Consider the following 18,691-nt stretch of genomic DNA (forward strand, 5'->3'; position numbering starts at 1 on the left):
AGTTTCAGAGGCAGTTTAGGACAGAACGTAAATCAGAACCCAGGTATTCTCAATTTCAATCTAGTGCTTTTAAAAATTATTTTTTATTTTCATCTATTGATTTTAGAGAGAGAGGAAGGGGGAGAGAGAGAGGTCGGTTTGTTGTTCCACTTATTTATGTATTCATTGGTTGATTCTTGTATGCACACTGAAAGGGGATCGAACCCACAACCATAGCACACTGGGATGATGCTATAACCGACTGAGCTACCCCGCCAGGGTTCAATCTATCACTTTCATCAAGAAGGCTGTCATGCGCATTTGCGTGAGTGGTGAACTGAACAAATCTGTGTCAGTCATACTGAGGACATGCATATATATTGGCACAGCTTTCTGAAAGGTAGCAGTAAAATTCTAAAAAAAATAGTGCATTAGATGATTTTCCACTAGATGCAAGTAAAGTGTCTTGAGGAAGGGATACCGTTTTCTAATATTCACATAGATATGACATGGCTTGTGACAGGCAGCCCGCCCCCCCCCCAACACTGTACCTTCACTGCAACGTTATGGTTAACATAGAATGTGCAGGCTCTAATTTTAGTAACAAATACAATACAGAGGCAGTTTATGGAAATTTAAATTATGCAAACTTGAAGTCACAGATATAGAAAAAAATGTATCAAGTTTTGCTGCATAAAACTCTCTAAAAGCTGTCAAGAACTGCAAATTTCAAAGCTGGCTGACTCAGTGATTTGTAAACCATGTTCATGGACTGGCACACGAGGTGCCACATTATATAGTATTGTTTGCACTATGAGCCTTTAGCTCTGAAGTTATATATAATAAGGCACTCCTAACCCCTAACCACTGTCATCAGTAATTTGCCACTTGCTAATTTGGGAGAGAGCACACTTTACACAGCACTGGAGAGGATGCTATAAAAATAAAATGTAGACTAACCACCCCACCCCCAAAAAACTCCCCACAGCAACAGCATCTCCCATCCTAACATTATTCCTCTGTGATAACCAGTCTTAAACGATACATATTCTATGTGATGTGCTTAGGAGATCACCACTCACACAAAATGCAGCTTCCTTTTAAAAATTCTTCATGTCTTGAAGTGATTCTAATCCCCAACTCCTAAGCCTGAAAGACAATGTGTAAAACTGGAAGGATCCCTGAGGGTTTGCAATTTAATATCACCTTTAGTGGTTGACCAAGGGGATGTAATTCTCTGCTAAGCATCCCTGAAGTCAGATCTGTTTCTGCGTGTTTTTCATTCTTTTTAGTACATGATGAGAGGAGTCACTGTGCAGAATAGCGCTTTGGTTTTTACTCCAGGCGCTAACAATGCTTGAGTTTGGTGCTAAGTCACCTTCATGGGTGTCTACAGGGCTTACTTTCATTATGCTTATTCATTCAATTAAAAAAGAGGGCCAAGCACTTGTATTGGCCCCTTCCTGAATGATTAGAGAGTTAATGAGCTAATAAGCTCAAAATACTTTCTACCTCAAGAGGAAATTAGCTTACAGTCATGGGCGGGGCAGGTCCTGTAGTCTACTTGGGGCGGCATCAGCAGGCGAACAGAGCTGCCCCCCACCCCCAGCCTGAAACTGCTGCTGCTGACTTCACCCCGTCTGTGGCCCCGGGCCAGTCAACCATGGGCTGCGCACACGCTCAGTACCAGAGAAGCAGGGGCACTGAAATTTCTAAATTTTTATTTTTAGTATTTATCAAAAGCATCCAAGTGCTGATTGTGCGGGACATCAGCGCTTTGATGGAGGCTCACATTTAGTGTTGTTCTTATTTGGAATTACACAGATTGGGGCAGGGTCATATTAGGGCCCCATGGCTACCACCCACTTTTAACACAATTTCACCAAGAAATGTGAACCATTTATTTCAAAAAAATATCTGTCTTTCCAAGCAGGCAGTCTTCATGAAGGGCTAAATTCTCTCACCAATACAGATTTGTCAGAACACTTTGCACAGTGCTATGAATCAAAGAAAATTAAATCTTGTTCTGCTAGGGAGTAGCCCAGGCTGTCAGTCAAGAACTGGCCTGAAAGGTCTAAATCAAAGTTGTACAACCGTTCTCTCAATGACTTGCAGAAGCTTGGAGTCCTAGAATTTGAGAAGAAACATTCTTTTTCATTTTTTTTCCCCAAGAGAAGGATTTGCTGTGTTCTCGGTGAGCCCTGTGACCACTGCCATTTGTCATTTCCAAATATACGTGACTTCTCTATGCTTGCACCTTCTGAGATGTGTGTACATAGAAACAAAAGCTATATATTCCCACCACAAGTTTTCACCCTTGGATCCCCTCCAGACACCATTCTGAATGACACTCTGCTGCAGGGTACTAAAAATGGTGCTTTCCTCAAAACAAAACCTTTAAAGATCCCTTCCTTTGTAGCTATTTGGGGACTGAAATTCAATTTCAATTCCCCACCCTTTCACCAGCTGTAGATTCAAAATGCTCACATAAAACAGAAAGAGTATGTGCTTCATGGCAAATGCGAAGTTTCCTCTGCAATAAAAATGTGTGCTACAGTTACCACAAACTATATTTTTACTTAGAAAATACACAAAGCAGCCCTGCCCGGTGTGGCTCTGTTGGTTGGGAGTTGTCCCGTGCATTGAGGGGTCGTCAGTTCGTTTCCTGGTAAGGGCATATACCCAGGTTGTGGGTTCGATCCCCAGTGGGTGCACATGCAAGAAGCAATCGATCAATGTTTCTCTCTCACATCCATGTTTTTCTCTCTCTCTCCCTTCCCCTTTCTTGAAAATCAATAAAAACATTAAAAAAGAAAAAAAAAAGAAAAAGAAAATAGGCAAAGCAATAACGCACCTTAACAAAAGAGAAGAGATTCTTTCTTAAATTTTATTTTATAGGTAGCTTTGATATAAGCTTCAGATAGACCCACTTACTACACAGAGTTTGTGAAATCTATACCTTCAAATCATAACACTCTCTATTTTAGGCCATTATCTCTAAAAGCATGACTTTACAAATCCTTTTCTTCAAATCCTTTTATTACAAGTAGTTCTTGCACATAAATGTTACATCACAATAGCCAAAAAAAATGTAAACTTCTTTTGCAAACTACATAAATACTATATATCTGCCTTGAAGTTACTGTTACATTAAAATCAGAATATACTCTAAATGCTTTACACAGAAAACTTTGGTCAGTAGCTTATGTGTATGAAACATTTTTTTTTCTTCTTATTGACTTGCCTTTCATGTTGCCTACTTAGGTCTTTGAAGGAGAAACATTTTAAATAGGACCCACATCAGTCCACAAGTAAGACAAGGACCGGAAGCATGTTGATAACGGTGGGCAAAATATGAGACACAAAAATTATTCCACATACTAACTCTGACAAGCCACCAATGGCATGGAGGTAACTGAAAATGAGGACTTGAGTCGGGCTCCTACTTCATCCTAGATAGAAGGACTTCAGCCCGCTTGTCAATATACCTTTTTTTCTGCTGTAAGTCTGTTTTCAAATAGCTCACCTCTTTCTTTTTTCTTTTAGAACATAACAGGTCATTTCTACAGCTATAATCCTAGACAGGGAAGTCTAGATGGCCAGTGAATTTATTTCATCATCACTGCTCTTGATGTCTTTAAATACAAAATTGAAATGTATGAATATACAAGTGTACTTACACACCCATGCACGATTAGAGGACCACAACAGGCCTTTTTTTTTTTCAAGAGAAGTTTTCAATGTTGACCTTTTTTGTTATTAACTTTACAGTAAAACCCTCTTCTCAGAATGTTCTGTAAGTTAAAAATCAAGTTTTACCTGGAGCTCTTACCGAATTGTTATTCGGAGATTCCTATTGAATGCCTAGCTACTGGCCATGGTTTCTTTGGGCAAAATAGAGGTCAATGCTGAAGCATTTTTTAAAAACTGTAAATGCATGCAGAAAGAACTACACAGGCTTTCCAAGCAGCTACGTAAAGTGGCTCAAGTAACAGTATTATTTATTTTGGCCTAAGCCCTTTACCAACATCTTTTAAAACACAACGGGAATGGCTACAAGGCGGCGGCAGAGCCCAGAGTGCGCGTCCAGGCCCGCGGGCTCCGAGCGGTTCACAGGGCTGCAGCAGGACTCCACTGTGAGATCCTCCCTCTTCCTGTGCATCTCCTCTAAATGCACCGTGTCCTCCCTTTACCGCCCATGCTTTTAAACTATGTAAAACAATTCTTTTTTTAATCTAGCAGTGGTTAATTCAGACCTCAAATAACACTGTACATGGGCTTTGTTGGAGACGGGCCACCATTCTCAACAGCGCCCCCCCGTGGAGGCCGGGGGCAGGGGGCGTCGGGGGCTAGGAGCTGCTCTTGTTGCAGACGGTGCTTTGGCTGATGCCGTCCTCCGTGTACTGGCTGCCCGTGTCGCTCCTGCTGAGGACCGTGGAGGTGACGCGGGAGGGCCGCCTCTCCGGGTTCTTCTCCTGAGAGAGGCAGCAGATCATCTTCTTCATGGTGCTGTACATCTCCTCGTCTTTGTAGGAGTAGATGACGGGGTTCATGAGGGAATTGAGCAACGCCAGCAGCAGGAACCACCTTTTCACGTGCTGCAGGCCGCATTCCTTGCAATTCAGGCCGTCGAGCAGCAGAACCACCAGGCCCGGGGTCCAGCAAACCACGAAGGCCCCTGGAGGGAGAGAGAAACAAGCAACAGGTGCTCAGACCTCAGGCTGCTCCTTTAGGTTTCTTCTGGACCGGCCTCCTGTCAGTGGCACCCAGGGACCTTAAGAATTTGTGTTGACAAGTGCAAAGCAAACTTCCACCTTTCACCTGAGCGTGTGAAACCTGGCTTGTTAGAGGCAAACAGCTGAGCTCCCTCCGACTATTCCACATTCTACTGCATCTTCTTATCTGCTTACTCAGGCCTGGTAATTAGGGGCTGACATTTGCCTCCTGCTTACTAAGCACTACACATGCCTTATCTCTGTTAGTTCTTAGAAACTCGCTAGGAGGCCTCTGCTGTCATTACCCACATTTTGCAAATGAGAAAACTGAGGCCCAAATCCAGGGGCATATACGGGGAGGCCTCCCACTTAACCAAACACGGCTGTTCTCTAAAGCAGATTTTCGAAATGCTTTCCTGAAAGTAAGACACACTGCAACTATGGCATTCTCCTACTCTTAACTAAGTCGCCTGCTCAAAAATTTTATTCTTTATAATTCCATGTTGGTGCTTAGCAAGCACTAACATATTCATAGGCCATCTGGTTAATAATCTGCTCTAGACTGAGATTTGGGTGTTTTTTTGGGTCAGAAATAAATCTCTTTCACGATGAGACAGGGATGTGCTTTTTAGCACATTTATTTATTTAAGCACAATTTTAGCACCAATTGCACATGAAAGGTAGTCTCTCTGAGTCTCTAGCTATCGGTTATATTCAGCTTACCTTCTGATGTGTTTTTCCTAAAATACGAGACATAGTTTCAATATTCACCTACTCAGTCATCATCACCTCAGGTCACAGTGCTTACATAGTACTTACTAGGAGCCAGGCACTGCAGTAAGTGCTCTCCTCTAGTAACTCACAGAACCACATTATGAGGTGGCATCATTAGCATCCCCAGGAAAGTGAGGCACAAGAGAAGCGAACTGACTTGCTCATCATGAAATAGCTTGCAAGGGACACCTGATTTTGAACCTAGGCAGTCTTGGACCACAGGCTGTGCTCCCGGCCACTGTGTGACGGGCCTTCATCCTGTGATGTGGCTTCTCCCCAAGCCCTCATCATTTCTAAATGCCCTTGTTTACCGACTCCATAAACATGCACCGTGAGCGCACAAGGTGCGAGGAGCTGTACTAGACAGTGAAGGGGGTGAAGACCACGCGCTCCAGGAGCCGAAGGGCTCACGGGGAGAGAAGACAAGCCAGCAGATCTGCAAACCACATCACCAGCTAGTTACTCTTATTGGTTAAAACCAGTCCTGGACAGCAGTCCTCTCGTTGCTTCACCTTCTTTCTGAGAGGGATAGTAATATGCAAGTCAAGTCAAGAATTATACAGAATCAGGGTGAGGCCATGAAACTCACCGGGTCAGACAGCTCTGCCCAGCTCCTCATGTTATGAGCTAATGAAGGAGGCAGATCAGCTATCTGAGCCTTCATTCCCTCACTTATAAAATAAGGATGGGTAATCTCAGCTGTGCAGGGTGGCCGTGGGGGCCAGAGGTGACGGGAAGCGGGGCCCAACTCCGAGCTGGGTTCACTAAGCAGGGGCCATCCTGCAATGCCGAGAGTAGGTGTCTGGGAGGTGTCAGAAGACTTGATTTCCCATTTCACAGATACAGCTCACCAGTGGCCCCTCTTTCCTCCATCCTGTATTATTTTTGGCCTGACTGACATATGTGAAAGTAGAAATGGATGCAGAGATAAGAGTTCTGAGATTTGGGTCCCAACCCTTCACTTTCTGTGGGAGACCCATGCCACTGGTCTGGGCTTCAGCTCCCTAAGCTGTAAATTAAGGACTTCAGGCTAGTTCTGGGTTTTTTATATTGTGGGTCAGGACCCCTTGGTGGGTATACAATCAATTTAATGGGTTTGGTTTTTTTTCTTTAATGAAAGAAAGGAATGGAATGAAAAGGCTCATATCGTATTACGTAGACTAAAGAAAGTACTGTTTCATTAAACTTTTGTTTCCGTTTTACAAACTATATTTGTGTGTGTATTGGGTGTGAAGTAAAACATCATTTCTTACTGTTGGGCTAAGTCAAAAGCTTTTAAAATACTAGTTTAGATCATCTGTAAGGCTCCATCCAGCTCCAATGGCCTGTATTTCCCATAACAGTAGCACTCTTATTCCGTCTGCTGTCCCCAAGAGAGGGTGACTACGTCGTCAAGGGGGAAGAACCAAGAGAACCAGACATCAGCAGCTGCAGCTACCAACTTTGATGTCAAGAGTCCCTTCCATGTGAAACTGCGTATTTCCAAAGAAATTCCTTTAGGAGTGTTTAAGGTCCTTGTGTTAATGAGGAGGAAAAAAATATTAATTAACTTTACTCTTTGTTAAATACAAAGGTCAAATTCAATAGAGAATATATAACTTTCAAACCAATGGGAGGGGAAGAATGGAACTAAAGGAAAGGGGAAAAAAGACCTCAAATAAAAAATAAAAATTTAAAAAAGGAGGATGGGGAGCACATCATGGAAGTGTGGGAGAAATAAAAGACAAAATAAGATGCTGGAAATGAGTCCAAATATCCCGAAAACCAAACTTAGTGTTAATTATTAGCTTTAAAAAGCAGGTGAATCTGAGCAATCTGATATCTCACAACATACATAGTAAAACCATGAGGAAAAGCAAGGTTTACGATATGGTTATTTCTGAAGGAGAGAGAGGGCCACTGGGATGGGGCACATAGGGGGTGCTGGAGATAATCGTAGTTTCTATTAAACTGAGTGGCAAGTACACATTTTTAAAACGTTTTATTCTTTAAACTATACCTATATCTTCTGTAATTTCATTTGATATATTTCACACACCCACATATACCCATCAAAAAAAGATTAGATTGACAATATATTTTCCTAAAAACTATGTTTTAAAATGGGATTTTTTTTTTTAATCATAAAAGGTTTTCCCCCCTCCAGCATGATACTCTAGTTTGGGTTAGTCAGAGAACTGAAAAACTCTAAACTTTCAAATCTATGCTGTTGGTCATATATAGTAATTCATACATCTTTTCCCTTTGAATTGAATTACATAATTCATTCAATCAACATCTGACAAACTTTTCATTGAGCAATGATTACATGCCAGGCAGATTACAATGCCTAGGCACTGTTCTAAGCATTTATATAAATTAACCACTTAATCTCCATAGCAACCCTTGGAAATAGGTACTGATACTTCCCTCATTTTAAACCTGAGGACAATGAAGCACAGAGAAGTTATGTAATATGCTCCAAGCCACGCAGTTGCTAAGTGGAAGAGTCAGGGTTTGAACCCAGGCAACCGGAGCCTGTGCTCCGGTCCACATGGCTGCTCAGCAGTGGGCCAGAAAGGATCCTATTACTAAAGTGAGTGACAGGAGAGGGGGGGAGGGGAAGGTACTTATGGCCTTTAAAGTCCCGTTCATGGTATGTTGTATCTGACTGTGAAGCTGCATATATCACTATTAAGTCACTCTCTGGTGTGCTAACAGAAAGATTTTCTGGTCCGGAAAGAGAAGGAAGGAAGAGAGGGAGGGGAGGGGAGGGGAGGGGAGGGGAGGGGAGGGGAGGGGAGGGGAGGGGAGGGGAGGGGAGGGGAGGGGAGGGGAGGGGAGGGGAGGGGAGGGGAGGGGAGGGGAGGGGAGGGGAGGGGAGGGAAGGGAAGGGAAGGGAAGGGAAGGGAAGGGAAGGGAAGGGAAGGGAAGGGAAGGGAAGGGAAGGGAAGGGAAGGGAAGGGAAGGGAAGGGAAGGGAAGGGAAGGGAACCATGGGAGCAAGAGGAGGAACACAAATCTGACCTTTCCTTTATACTGTTTCCAAGAACAAAAGGCAAGTCTGATGGAACAGCCCCAATCGCTAACTGCTAAGCTGGAGAGGGTGTCGGCCGAGATGATGATTACACTTAGGGCAGTAACCCTGCGCAGCACACTCTGCTCCGTGACTCCTCCACCCGCACATCTCAGAGCAGGTGCACGTTTTATCTAACAGCTCATTCTTCTGGGAATTTTACTGTATGTCAGCAGCCAGATATGAGGCTGCCCGACACATTTCAAAGGAGAAGAATATGTCAGGAATGGTTTGGCCTTGGAAACTGTAATCTTGGATAATTCTTGAAGAACATGTGAGATGTCAGAAAAATACAAATGGGCTCTTTCTTTCTTTCTTTTTCTTTCTTTCTTTCTTTCTTTTTATTTATAGATTTTTAGGAAGAGAGAGAGGAAGAGGGAAGAGAGAGAGAGAAACATCGGTTTGCTGTTCCACTTACTGATGTGTTCATTAGTTGATTCTTGTATGTGCCCTGACCAGAGATGAAACTCGCAACCTTGGAGTGTCAGGATGATGCTCTAATTAACTGAGCGATCTGGCCAGGGCCTGGGCTATTTCTTAAAAGAGCAGCAGATGATGGATCCTGGGAAATGTGTATCAGTCAGTCCCCCCTCAATTTCCAATAAATTTTAGAATAAAAAGCTAATCCAATTTTTGTGAGTAGACTCAATGCTCAGACAATGACAACTGGAAACAAGTGGAGTTTTCAAAGAGAGCATGCCAAGTCCAGATCACTTTTTTTTTTTTAAATCAGGCATTAACAGATAAGAGTGGAAATCAGGTATGTTTCTCTTGCTAAGGAAAAACGTCACATCACATAGAAAGGGGAGGTACAGGCTTGCCCCGGTCGAGGTCACCTGAAACAAATGAACAGCACAAAGAGGCAGGGTTTGGATGTAAAACCTCTTTTAAGTAATGAAGCTACTTAGGAGAGGAGCTGGTTGTTCAGAGGTCAGAGAGCCTCCCTTGAGCAGGGTATTTCCTTGTCTGGATTATCCTGAGATGTTCAAAGGAAAGCGATTTTTCCTAAAGGAGAGAAAGGAAGTACCTTCTGAACTCTTTTCCAGGTAGAAAATGGCTAAATTCTATAAAATTATAAGTTCCCATTTCCCATAAAATTCAAACTTGGCTTTTTCCCCAAGCTTAATTATAAGACAGTCTGGCTAAACACTGATTAAAGTGAACTCTCTGAGCTCGAAGTGCCCAAACCTGGTTGGCTATCAAAACTATGAGGGAAGCTTTTAATAATGCAGGTTCCCTGGTCCCACATCAGACCCAATAGTCATAAGCTCTGAGATGGGACGTGGAAATGTACAAGACTCAAAAGTTCCCTGGCTATTTATGATGTACAGACAGTTTTATAAACCATTTCTCTATGCTGACCCAAAATGGTTTAATCAAGCTAATTCCATCAGCAAAATATACTCTACATAGACTTAGCGAAAAGTCTTGGAGAAAAGAAAGGAGGCAGAATTCTTCAAAAGTAAAAAAGCAAACATCTCTCGAGATCAACACTTTCAGCTTCCATTTGGACAAATGTTCGAACACATCATACACATAAATAAATGCACAAACACTAGTAGCAAAACTAGTCTACAGACAAGGCATACACAGTCCTCCTCTGCCTTGGCTGGTTCCCTGGTTCACCCAGGAACGCCTTCCCACCTCCTAATCTAAGATCTACTTTTCTTTCTAAGCTTAGCTCACATTCCGCCTCCTCCACCGGACCTCTCCCATCTGCCCAGCCCACAGTCACCACTACCTCCTTTCAACCCCGACGGCGCTTTCCACCTACAACATCCACGTGGCACTGGGCACATTATCTGCTCAATTCCCTCTAACGTTTCTGAGAGCTCTGGGCCAGACAGTGTGCTCAGGGCTTTCCATGTATCCGTCATTTAAAACCCCCAGCCCAACGAGGTTGCTACTCTTGTTATCATTCCAGTCTTACACATGATGGGTTGGAAGGTTAGAGTGGCTCAAGAGTTTGTCCTCAGTTCAGAAGCCAACAAACAGAAAAGTCATAATTTGAACCCAGGCCTGACTCCCCCAGACAACCTCTTGAGCCTTGTGCTATACTGGAGGTAGTTTTTAAAGACATATGTCCTGTCTCTCATAGGCTAAGCTCCCTAAGCACGCAGGCTGTGCCTCATACCTGTCCATATGCCTAGAACTAAGTATGGAGCCCCACACTCATAGCAGAGGAGATGAGTGGGCTAAATGGAACTGAAGTTTATGAAGTGCCCACACGGGGTCAGGTACTTCACTAGCTGTGGTACCTGCTAAATAATGCTAACAGTGCACAGTCCTGCCCAGGCGCTGACAGGCATGGAAGCTAGAGGTGATGACTCTGACTACTGTCAAGGAAGGTCTCGGGTGAAATGACAGCTGGGCTGATTGCTGAAGGTCAAGAATGACTGTGCAGAAGTAAGAAACAGCAGGATGCATTTGGGGAATGCCAGCTAGTTCAGGATGGTTTTAATCCAGGGAGGGAACTGAGGAAGTAAGATGAAGCCTAAGAGATGAACCCAGGTTAGATTTGGAAGGACCCTGTGGGTGGTACTGAGGAGTTTGGATTTGTTGTATAGACCAGACCCCATAAGCCTTTTTTAAACCAGGACTTTACCGAGAGAATGAAGCCTGAATGCTCTCAGGTATCCATTGTATGTAATGGGTTAACCTCTCTCCCAAGCATATGGGATGGTCTGGTATGAGTCATATACCTTATTTGGGAAGATTAAGAAAATATTTCTAGGGCTCGGAAGATGGCGGCACTGTGAGAAGCGGCAGAGCCATCCCGCTCCCAGCCACGGACTCGATTGAATCCTAAAATCCTACACAACCAGCTTGAAAAACCCAGAGAAACACACCTGAATGGACGGAGTGCAAGTGGGGAGCACTGAAGACACATCACGGAGTCCGAATTTTGTTTTGCTTTGCTTGTTTTTCAGTTTTGTTTTGCATAGTTGCTTTGTTTTCTTGTATCCTTGCCTCCAATATCAAGACTTTCTTGATATCCCTGCTCAACGACTGGGACTTTATCATTATATCCAAGTTTACTGCTTCCCTCTATAGTTTCCCCCAAATCTCTTACTGGACTCCCTCCCTGCCCGGTTTTATCTCTCTCTCTCCTCTCAATCCATTGGCATAACGTTTTTCTTCTGTTTCTTTTTTCTTTTCCTACTTTTCTTTCATTCTTTCATTAAGCTCCCTTCTGTCTTCCTGTCTGATTGTTAGTTTCTCCTATTCTCTTTATTGTATTTTTGTTTTCTCATTTTCAACTATCCTATTTCTATTCTCTCTTAATTCTTTGCTTGCCCTTCTTTCAGAATATTTTCTCTGCTTCTATTATCTCCCAGTAGCTTCTCTATTTTTTACATTTTAGTTTATTATTAGTTTCTAAATTTTCACCAGTATCAACAACTATATACATCTCTCTCTCTCTAAGTGTTACTTTTCTTTTTTTGTTTTTGTTTTTGTTAAGCACCTTTTTTTTCTTTTTTCTTTTTTTCTCTCTGTATGTGTGTGTGCAGGGGTGGGAGTGTTGTGTTCTCCCTTCACTCTCCCAGTTCTATTTTCACGTGAGTTATTTTCATTGTTACTGTCAAGATATTTTGTAAAATACCTCCTGTTTCCTGGAATTTTAGTTGTGCATTGGCCTGCCTTACCAGCACCCATACAACAGCTTACACATCGAGGTGGGGGCTGTGACACAGTTAGCCAACCTGAGAGAAGGGTCCTTCCAAGGACTGAGCAACAACAATCTAGACCCAACCACAACAGGAGAACATAAAGAAACCACAAAAGGAGCACCCACAAGAGGGTCACAACTAGAGCAAAGAGCTCAGAGGTATAAGCAAAACACACCTCTGGGCTCCACTAGACCCACAAGACAAAATCCCATCCCACAAGGCTGGGGGTCAGCAAATATATCTAATATATAGATACAAACACTAAGACCTACCAAAATGGGGAGACAAAGAACCCCCAAATTAAAGACAAGGAAACATCGCCAGAAAAAGACTTTGATGAGATGGAGTTAAGCAAGCTATCAGAAATGGAGTTCAGAGTATGGATGATGAAGATGTTCAAGGAACTTAAGAAGACCCTAGATGATAAGATCGAGGACCTTAGTGAAAATATGAAAAAGGAGATACATACCATAAATAAAACTCAGACAGAGATAAAGAATGCTGTATCTGATTTCAAGAATGCACTGGAAGGAATTAAAAGCAGGCTCAATGAAGCAGAAGACAGAATAAGTGACTTAGAAGACAAGGTAGAACAAATCACACAATCAGAGCAGCAAAAAGCAAAAACACTTAAAAAACATGAGGACAATCTTAGGGAACTTTGGGATAACATTAAACGAAACAACATTCGCATTATAAGAGTGCCAGAGGGGGAGGAAAGAGAACAAGGGATAGAGAACTTGGTGGAGGAAATAATCATAAAAAACTTCCCTAAGCTGTTGAAGGAGAAAGCCACACCAATTCAGGAAGCACAGAGGGTCCCAAACAAGAGGGATCCAAAGAGACCCACTCCAAGACACATTGTAATTAAAATGGCAAATGGCAAGGACAAAGAGAAAATATTAAGGGCTGCAAGAGAAAGACAAGCAGTGACCTACAAGCAGGGAACCCCCATAAGGCTGACAGCTGATTTCTCAACAGAGACTCTTCAGGCCAGAAGGGAGTGGCATGAAGTTCTGCAAGTAATGAAAAGCCAGAACATGCAACCAAGACTGCTTTACCCAGCAAGGCTATCATTTTAATTTGAAGGTGAAATAAAAAGCTTCCCCGACAAAAAAAGGCTAAAGGAGTTCAGTTCCATGAAACCAGCATTGCAAGAAATGTTAAAAGGACTGCTATAAGAAAAAAGAAGGAACAGTGAGAGAAAGGTACATCAGCATAAAGGGGGAAAATGGCATCAAATAAATTGATATCAATAGTAACCTTAAATGTAAACGGAATAAACAGTCCAGTCAAAAGACATAGGGTAGCTGAATGGATAAGAAAACAAGACCCAAATATATGCTGTCTACAACAGACCCACCTGAGAGCAAAAGACTCACACAGGCTAAAAGTGAAGGGGTGGAGTAAAATATTCCATGCAAATGGAAAGGAAAAGAAAGCTGGAGTAGCAATTCTTATTTCAGACAAAACAGACTTCAAAATAAAGACCATAACGAGAGACAAAGATGGTCACTACATATTACTAAAGGGATCAATCCATCAGGAGGAAATAACCCTTATAAACATTTATGCACCCAATACAGGAGCACCTAAATATATAAAAAATTTCTTGGGGGACTTTAAAGGGGAGATTGACAGCAACACAATCATAGTGGGAGACTTTAATACCCCACTGTCAGCACTGGACAGGTCATCAAGACAAAAAATCAACAGGGAAACGCAGACCTTAAATGAAACACTAGACCTAATGGATTTAATTGACATTTACAGAACATTTCACCCCAAAACAGCAGAATACACATTCTTCTCAAGTGCACATGGAACATTCTCAAAAATAGACCACGTTAGGGCACAAGGCAAGTCTCTACAAATATAAGAAGATTGAAATCATAGCAAGCATCTTCTCGGATCACAATGCCATGAAACTAGAAATCAACCACTATAAAAAAACTAAAAAATATTCAAGCACATGGAGGCTAAATAGCATGTTATTAAACAATGAATGGGTTACCAAGGAGATCAAGGAAGAAATCAAACACTTCATGGAAAGCAACGAAAATGAACAGACAACAACCCAAAACCTATGGGACAGGGCGAAAGCAGTCCTGAGAGGAAAATTCATAGCATTACAGGCACATCTCAAGAAACAAGAAAAAGATCTAATGAACCATCTAACACAACAACTAAAAGAACTAGAACGAGAACAGCAAGAAAAGCCCCAAGGAAGCAGAAGGAAGGAAATAATAAAAATCAGAGCAGAAATTAATGACATAGAGACTAAAGAAACAATACAAAAAATCAATGAAACCAAGAGCTGGTTCTTTGAAAAGGTAAATAAGATTGATGCACCTTTAGCCAGACTCACTAAGAAACAAAGAGAGAGGACCCAAATAAATAAAATCAGAAATGAAAGAAGCAATATAACAACTGACCCAACAGAAATACAAAGCATTGTAAGAAAATATTATGAGCAACTATATGCCAACAAATTGGACAACATGGGGGAAATGGACAAATTCCTAGAAGCATACAACCTTCCAAAGCTGAATCAAGAAGAGGCAGAAAACCTGAATAGGCCGATAACAACTAATGAAATCAAAGCAGTAATCAAAAAACTCCCAGCAAACAAAAGTCCTGGACCAGACGGATTTACAGGTGAGTTCTACCAAACATTCAAACAAGAATTAACACCTATTCTATTCATACTATTCCAGAAAATTCAAGAGGAGGGAAAACTCCCAAACTCTTTTTATGAGGCCAGCATCATCCTAATCCCAAAACCAAATAAAGATACTACAAAGAAAGAAAATTACAGGCCAATATCGCTGATGAACATAGATACTAAAATCCTCACAAAGATACTAGCAAACCGGATCCAGCAATACATTAAAAAGATCATACACCATGACCAAGTGGGATTTATTCCAGGGATGCAAGGCTGGTACAACATCCGCAAATCAATAAATGTGATACATCACATAAACAAAATGAAGGACAAAAATCATATGATCATATCAACAGACGCAGAAAAAGCATTCGACAAAATCCAGCACCCATTTCTGATAAAAACTCTCAGCAAAGTGGGAATAATGGGATCACACCTCAACATAATAAAGGCCATATATGACAGACCTACAGCCACCATCATACTCAATGGGAAAAAGCTAAAACCATTTCCATTAAAAACCGGAACAAGACAGGGGTGTCCACTTTCACCACTCTTATTCAACATAGTACTGGAAGTCCTCACCATAGCCATCAGACAGGAAGAAAACATAAAAGGTATCCAAATTGGAAAGGAGGAAGTAAAACTGTCATTATTTGCAGATGACATGATACTGTACACAGAAAACCCTAGAGACTCCATCAAAGTACTACTAGATTTGATAAACGAATTTGGCAAGGTAGCTGGATACAAAATCAACATCCGGAAATCAGTGGCATTCTTATACACCAACAATGAACTTTCAGAGAGAGAAACTAAAAAAGCAATACCATTTACCATCGCAACTAAAAAAATAAGATACCTAGGAATAAATTTAACCAAGGATGTAAAAGACCTGTACTCAGAAAACTACGTGACACTGAAAAAAGAAATAGAGGAAGATTTAAACAAGTGGAAGAACATACCATGCTCATGGATTGGAAGAATTCATATCATTAAAATGTCTATACTACCCAAAGCAATTTATAAATTTAATGCAATTCCTATGAAAATACCAGTAGCATATTTCACAGACCTAGAACAAGCATTTCGAAAATTTATATGGAACCAAAAAAGACCCCGAATAGCTGCAGCCATCTTGAGAAAAAAGAACAGAGTGGGAGGGATCACATTACCAGACTTTAAACTGTATTACAAAGCCACTGTAGTCAAAACGGCCTGGTATTGGTACAACAACAGGCATATAGATCAATGGAACAGAACAGAGACCCCAGAAATAGACCCACGCCACTATGGTCAGTTAATATTTGACAAAGGAGGCAAGAGTATCCAATGGAGTAAAGGCAGTCTCTTCAATAAGTGGTGCTGGGAAAATTGGACAGATACATGCAAAAGAATGAAACTAGACCACCAACTTTCTTCATACACAAAAATAAACTCAAAATGGATAAAAGACTTAAATGTAAGGCATGAAACCATAAAAATCCTGGAAGAAAACACAGGCAGTAAAGTCACAGACATCCCACGTAGTGGACTTTTCACTCATACAACTCCTAGGGCAAGAGATACAAAGGAAAAAATAAACATATGGGACTACATCAAACTAAAAAGGTTCTGCACAGCAAAAGAAAACAGCCTCAAAATACAAAGGAACCCCACAGTCTGGGAAAACATATTTGCCAAGGATGAATCTGATAAAGGGTTAATTTCCAAAGTGTACAAAGAAGTCATAGCACTCAGCAAGAGGAAGACAAACAACCCAATTAAGAAATGGGCAAAGGACTTAAATAGACACTTCTCCAAAGAGGACATACGGATGGCCAAGAGACACATGAGAAAATGCTCGATGTCGCTAATCATCCGAGAGATGCAAATTAAAAGCACAATGAAGTATCACTTCACACCTGTCAGAATGACTGCCATCAACAAATCAACAAACGACATGTGCTGGTGAGGGTGTGGAGAAAGGGGAGCCCTAGTACAGTGCTGGTGGGAATGCAGACTAGTGCAACCACTATGGAAAACAGTATGGAGGTTCCTCAAAAAATTAAAAATGGAGCTGCCGTTTGACCCAGTGATTCCACTCTTAGGAATGTACCCTAAGAATCCTGAAACATTCATCAGAAAGGATATATGTACCCCGATGTTTATAGCAGCACAGTTTACAATAGCTAAGATCTGGAAACAGCCCAAGTGCCCATCAGTAGATGAGGGGATAAAAAAGCTGTGGGACATTTACACCGTGGAATACTACGCAGCTGTAAAGAAGAAGAAGCTCGTACCCTTTGGGACAGTATGGATGGTCCTGGAGAATATTATGCTGAGTGAAATAAGCCAGGCAGCAAAAGAAAAATATCACATGATCTCGCTTATACGTGGAACCTAAAGAACTTAATAAATTGACGAGCAGAATAGATTCAATGACATGGAAGCATAGTTGAAACTGACCAAAGGTCAGAGGGATGGAGGGGGGCGGAGGGGTGGAGGGGGAGAGAGTAACCAAAGAATTTATGTGCATATATACACAACCCAAGGACACGGACAATGGTGGGGAGAGTGGCTGGGGAGGGGTAAGGAACAGGGGGAATGGGTCATTGGGGAGAAAAAGGGACATTTGTAATACTTTAAACAAAAATAAAAATTATAAAAAGTTCAAAAAAAGAAAGAAAATATTTCTAAGTTCCATGGTTCCTAGGAATCCCAGTGAAAAAGCCTAGATCAGAGGTTTTGCAGGCTCAGTTGCAACTCAGAGCAAGTTGTGAAATCAATTTTGCACATTTGCAATTTCTGAAAAATTGCAACCAGCAATTTTCTGAAAAATAAACTAGAACAGAGCAAAAAACATCAGAGTACATCAAGTACAGTACAGGTATGTTTCATGAAATTTGTCTCAGTAACACACAAAACTATGTGTGCATATTAAGCCATGATACACAATACATATGACTTCTTATTGTGTGTTCCACGTTTTGTTTTAAGTTGGAAATCCACTTCTATAGATCAGTGGTTTTTCAAATCATTCTTTAAAAAAATAAATACTTCCAAAAGGAAACCTCTTGTTAAACTTCAAAATCAGAGCTGCTCTGACTAAAGAAAGAAAAGGCGGGGGAGGGTTGACTAAAGCCCTCTGCAGCAAAATTCACTCTCACGTTCATACGGCAACCGCCCCAGACTCATACAAACCTCTGAGGAACCCTTGGCAACCCCACGAAGCATAATTTGAAAACTACTGCTACAGAATAGCAGTTCTTTGAAGACTTTTGATCAGGGGCATAGCTAAGTCTTCCATTTCAGAGTGAAGCATTAGCTGAGTGCTCAGGATGGACTGGAGGAGGGTGAAGCTCACAGTCTGCTCCCACCTGCATCAGAATCACCTGGGGTGCCTGCTTAAAAGTCAGATTTCTGGGCCCCATCCAGACCTACCAAATGAGAAACCGATGAAGGTATGACCCAGGAATCTCCAGTTTTAACTAGCTCCCTGGGAAGTGCTTTAGTGTCGTTAAAGTGTAAGAACCACTGGCCTAGGCAGGAAGATTCATCTGAAGACTGACTAAAATTCGGGTGAAATTATAAGGATTTGAAAAAGTAGTGGTCGTGGAGAAGGGGATGGGTGAGAGAGTCAATAAGTAGGAAAAACGTTAACCCTTGATGAAGACCTGGATCTAGGAAGCGAGGGAGAGGGGGAAATCCAGGGTGACTGGATAGCATGTAGTTCTGCCAACTAAGTGGGAGAGACGGAGGGGCAGGTTTGGGAGGAGAAAGTGGTTCAGTTTTAGGCACTGGGCATTTAGAGGATCTGTGGCTCCTCCAGCCAGAGACATGGAGAAGGC

The 18,691-nt window shown here is 41.8% G+C and overlaps 1 protein-coding gene across 1 annotated transcript in view; it reads right to left on the bottom strand.

Annotated features, from left to right (window-relative positions):
• Positions 1–4,328: 4,328 nt before the first annotated feature.
• LPAR3 (lysophosphatidic acid receptor 3) overlaps positions 4,329–18,691 on the bottom strand; it is a 74,144-nt gene continuing 59,781 nt past the window's right edge. The window contains exon 3 of the mRNA XM_087820012.1: positions 4,329–4,657. Coding sequence (XP_087676138.1) covers positions 4,329–4,657 — 329 coding nt within the window. The remainder of the gene's footprint in view (positions 4,658–18,691) is intronic.

The sequence above is a fragment of the Miniopterus natalensis genome, chromosome 9 (genome assembly GCF_054644295.1).
Source record: "Miniopterus natalensis isolate mMinNat1 chromosome 9, mMinNat1.hap1, whole genome shotgun sequence".
Taxonomy (NCBI): domain Eukaryota; kingdom Metazoa; phylum Chordata; class Mammalia; order Chiroptera; family Miniopteridae; genus Miniopterus; species Miniopterus natalensis.